The 5,000-nt window shown below is 46.4% G+C and overlaps 1 protein-coding gene across 1 annotated transcript in view; it reads left to right on the top strand.

The window, feature by feature from the left end:
* xkr6a (XK, Kell blood group complex subunit-related family, member 6a) overlaps positions 1 to 5,000 on the top strand; it is a gene marked incomplete at both ends in the record, with an annotated part of 11,527 nt that overhangs the window by 6,049 nt on the left and 478 nt on the right. The window contains 3 exons of the mRNA XM_084447059.1: positions 2,138 to 2,334; positions 2,707 to 3,124; positions 4,971 to 5,000. The exon at positions 4,971 to 5,000 is cut by the window's right edge and continues 478 nt beyond it. Of these exons, the coding sequence (XP_084303185.1) occupies positions 2,138 to 2,334; positions 2,707 to 3,124; positions 4,971 to 5,000 (645 nt within the window). The remainder of the gene's footprint in view (positions 1 to 2,137; positions 2,335 to 2,706; positions 3,125 to 4,970) is intronic.

The raw sequence follows: 5,000 nt of genomic DNA, 5'->3' as shown, positions 1-5,000 counted from the left end.
TGACCCCTCAGTAGAAACTCTGCCCACCCAGAGAGGGGCGGAGCTAAACCCTGGTTGAGGTTTTCGCGGGTAAAGGGGAAAAAATCACACACAGGTGGTAAAGTAAGCGGTAAGCTATGGAGGCTTATGAGCAATCTCTACTACCCTCTGCTGGTGTGCAACGGTATTGGCCGCTCCTGATTGGTCTAAATCAAACGGACACATGCCCGGGGCAATAATACATTTCCTACACTAGATGGCAGTAAGAGACTTGTTTACACACGAAAGGCCTAAAACATAATATGTACATTTAAGGCCGGGGGCGGAACAAAGTTATGGGCTGTAATTTGACAACACAGGCAGAAATGCTGGAATAACAAGGCGTGGCAACTGGTAGGGGTGAGTCATTGAAGTAGGGTGCTATTAGGATGCTATGACTAGGGATGGGTCTCATACATTTTTATCGATACTGATACCATTATTGAGACTGCTTAAAGGTACCCAACGAAACGTGAATCAAAACAATCCGTTCTTTGTTTATTTTCTAAATTCCTCGATTATATGGTTCCTTGCAGTCTAATAAACATGTTGAATCACTTGAATGTCTTTCCTACCTTTTAATTTCTTTGCAGAATGATATTTAGCTAATGTTTTGAAAACAACAAAGATATGTGAAACGATTTTTGGGGACCACCTTCTCAAATTTGCTCTACAGCGCATACTAGTGGTCAAAAACTACATTGGGTACCTTTAATGATTCAAGTCTTTATCGATCCCACTATCGATACCCTACTTTTCTACTATTTGACGGAAAGACAAGACAAGACAACTATAAATTATTAAAATAACCGAATTGGTATTGTTTTATTTGGGATTGTGACACTACTGATGCATGGGGCATAACGCGAAAAGACAAAAAATAAATTATACTGCATATAAATTAAATAAAGTAGCCTATAGGCTATGCTTTAGGCTACATAACAACATAACATTTGTTGGGGTTTCAGCACATTGAGGTTGCTTTCAAATGGCTTTATAAATAAACTTAATGAGAAACCTCAGTCAAACCTCAGTCAAACCTAAGGCAAACCTAAGGCAAACCTATGCCAACCGATTGCTAGGCTACTAACGCCATCCATTGGTTGTGAGAAGCACTGTAGCTTGCTAACTTTAAGCAGCTAGATAGTGCTATAGCATACAGTACATGCAAGTGCTATGCTATACACTATTAGCCTATTTTACGTTGACATTGACAGTCCTTAAATTTAGATGTCTTCTTTGCAAGCTAGATTCCTTCTGTCATCCGCTTGCTAAAGGCTACAAAACATCTTAGTATAACTTAGACTACAGTGGGTCATTCATTCATTCACTTGTGCCTAGAAACTTAACGTCACTGCACCGAGCTAGTAAGCTAACGGTAGCTAACTTTAGGTATAGCTGGCTAGCTGCAGTACATTACCACTGAACCACTGTAAGTTATAGCTTTAGCAAGCCGATGACAGAGGGAATCTAGTTAGCATGCATACCTGGGGTGGTAGAAGAGGACGAGGGAGTTGGTCTGTCTCGCACTTTGAGACTATCAAATGTAGGCTAGTGCAAGTCCCAATTCTAATCTGATGGGCACCATTTACATTCTTTAGCATAGACGTTGTATTTCCCCCCTTGCAGGAAAATATCTTAGAGCACAGGTTGCATTTTGCCTCCTCCTTTTCTTTCACTTTTGTGAAATGTAACCACGCCTTAGATGGCTTTGTGCGCTCAGCCATATTTATGAGAAATAAAGCGGTGTGGGAGGCTATTGTATCTTTTTTATTTAAACCGCAGATGGATTGAAATGATGTGACTCGTCTCACGAGATTTTAAATGGACGTTACGTTATCATAGGACGTCTCGATAGCAGAATCCATAAGCTCGGGTCTGCCTTTTTATCGAGTTTCTCGAAATCCTCGAACCGGGTCTTAATAGAACCGGGTTTCGAGACCCATAGCTATGACTCAATGAAACAATCTGATAGCAGGTGGTTTTAATTAATGTAGGTTTGACAAATGTGAAAAAAAAAAAATCTGTTATTGCAGCTTTAACCTCTCAACGTTGACCCCTGACCCCCCCAGGCCCCATATCCAGACGTCTCTGAGCTGTGACCTCTGACCCTTGGCAGGTACATCAGGACGCTGTACCTGGGCGTTCAGTCGCGGCGGCAGCGGGAGCACCAGCGGCGCTGGTACTGGGCCATGATGTTCGAGTACGCTGACGTCAACATGCTGCGTCTGCTGGAGACATTCCTGGAGTCGGCGCCACAGCTGGTCCTGCAGCTCTGCATCATGATCCAGGAGAACCGGGCTGAGACGCTGCAGTGTGAGGCTCACACACACACACGCACACACTCACACACACTCACACACACGCACTCACACACACACTCACACACACACACTCACACACACTCACACACACACTCACACACACTCACACACACACACTCACACACTCACACACACACACACACACTCACACATACACACACACACACACTCACACACATACACACACACAACAAACACACTCACGCACACACACACACACACACACACACACACACACACACACACACACACACACACACACACACACACACACACACACAGCGGACAACCCACACCCTGCGGTACTCGTAACATCCATCCAACCTTTTAGCGCCCAGTCACCGGTAGCCTCTCCCCCCCCCAGGTGTGTCGTCCCTGGGCTCCCTGCTGTCCCTGGCCTGGGTCCTGGCCTCCTACCACAAGCTCCTGCGCGACTCCCGTGACGACCAGCGCAGCATGAGCTACCGCGGTGCTCTGCTCCACCTCTGCTGGCGGCTCTTCACCATCTCGTCGCGCGTCCTGTCGCTCGCCCTGTTCGCCTCGCTCTTCCACCTGTACTTCGGCATCTTCGTGGTGGTGCACTGGTGCGCCATGGCCTTCTGGGTGGTGCACGGCGGCACCGACTTCTGCATGTCCAAGTGGGAGGAGGTGCTGTTCAACATGGTGGTGGCCATCGTCTACATCTTCTGCTGGTTCAACGTGAAGGAGGGCCGGACCCGGTACCGGATGGTGGCGTACTACTCCGTGGTGCTGGCCGAGAACACCATCCTGACCGGGCTCTGGTATGTACAGCCTGCGGTCCGACGGGACCAAGTTGAGTTGGTTAAACTCACTCCTCAGTGATACCGGCTCAGAGGCCTTGTGGTTGAGTGTCCGCCATGAGATCGGGGGTTTGATCCCCGGCCGAGTCAGACTAAAGACTATTAAAACATGGTACCCTCCCTGCTTGCCACTCAGCATGAAGGGTTGGATACTAGAGTCATTTCCAGTAGGTGTACTTGTACATCATCACCATCACGCTAAGGAATCCGGAGACAGGCTCCTGCCCTATGAGTCACTAGGCTCCAGAACCACTGGTTCTCAAGGCTACTTACTTACCTACTTCCTTTTGTTACTCACTCCTCAGCAGAAATACTCTCCAACCAGGCCATCGACTCGCTAGATTTTCTGGCTGCCTGGCTGTTTATGAGGTGGTTGTGTTTATGAGGTGTTTGTGTTTATGAGGTGGTTGTGTTTATGAGGTGGTTGTGTTTGTGAGAGGTGGTTGTGTTCATGAGGTGGTTGTGTTTATGAGGTGGTTGTGTTCATGAGGTGGTTGTGTTTATGAGGTGGTTGTGTTTATGAGGTGGTTGTGTTTATGAGAGGTGGTTGTGTTTAAGAGGTGGTTGTGTTTATGAGGTGGTTGTGTTCATGAGGTGGTTGTGTTTATGAGGTGGTTGTGTTTATGAGGTGGTTGTGTTTATGAGGTGGTTGTGTTTATGAGGTGGTTGTGTTTATGAGGTGGTTGTGTTCATGAGGTGGTTGTGTTCATGAGGTGGTTGTGTTTATGAGGTGGTTGTGTTTATGAGGTGGTTGTGTTTATGAGGTGGTTGTGTTTATGAGGTGGTTGTGTTTATGAGAGGTGGTTGTGTTTAAGAGGTGGTTGTGTTTATGAGGTGGTTGTGTTTATGAGGTGGTTGTGTTTATGAGGTGGTTGTGTTTATGAGGTGGTTGTGTTCATGAGGTGGTTGTGTTTATGAGGTGGTTGTGTTTATGAGGTGGTTGTGTTTATGAGAGGTGGTTGTGTTTATGAGGTGGTTGTGTTTATGAGGTGGTTGTGTTTATGAGAGGTGGTTGTGTTTAAGAGGTGGTTGTGTTTAAGAGGTGGTTGTGTTTATGAGGTGGTTGTGTTCATGAGGTGGTTGTGTTTATGAGGTGGTTGTGTTCATGAGGTGGTTGTGTTTATGAGGTGGTTGTGTTCATGAGGTGGTTGTGTTCATGAGGTGGTTGTGTTTATGAGGTGGTTGTGTTTATGAGGTGGTTGTGTTTATGAGGTGGTTGTGTTTATGAGGTGGTTGTGTTTATGAGGTGGTTGTGTTTGTGAGAGGTGGTTGTGTTTAAGAGGTGGTTGTGTTTATGGTTGGGTTAGAGTTAGGGTTAGGTGGTTGTGTTTGAGAGGTGGTTGTGTTTATGAGGTGGTTGTGTTTTGAGGTGATTGTGTTTATGGTTGTGTTAGGGTTAGGGGGAGGTGGTTGTGTTTATGGTTGGGTTCGGGTTAGGGTTAGGGTGAGGTGGTTGTGTTTATGGTTGTGTTAGGGTTAGGGTTAGGGTGAGGTGGTTGTGTTTATGGTTGTGTTAGGGTTAGGGTTAGGGTTAGACCTGGGACCAAACACTATTCCAAATCACCTTAGTGGCTCGTCTGTGCTTGATTGCTTGTGTCTGGTAAAAAAAATGCAAACCCACTCCTGGCAGACTAAAGCAAACGCTACAGTAAGGGAAGGTATTTCCACACAGCTCTGGTGATACAGCAGTACTACACGCTCATACAGTAGGATCATTAGATAAATATGTCATTATATTCATGTCTAACAAATGTCTGCGTGTGTGTGTGTGCGTGTGTGTGTGCGTGTGTGTGTGTGTGTGCTCCAGGTATGCGTACCGGGACCCGGCGGCGACGGA

This window comes from Borostomias antarcticus, assembly GCF_949987555.1.
Source record: "Borostomias antarcticus genome assembly, chromosome: 12".
Lineage (NCBI taxonomy): Eukaryota > Metazoa > Chordata > Actinopteri > Stomiiformes > Stomiidae > Borostomias > Borostomias antarcticus.
This window is presented reverse-complemented; position numbering and strand designations above follow the sequence as displayed.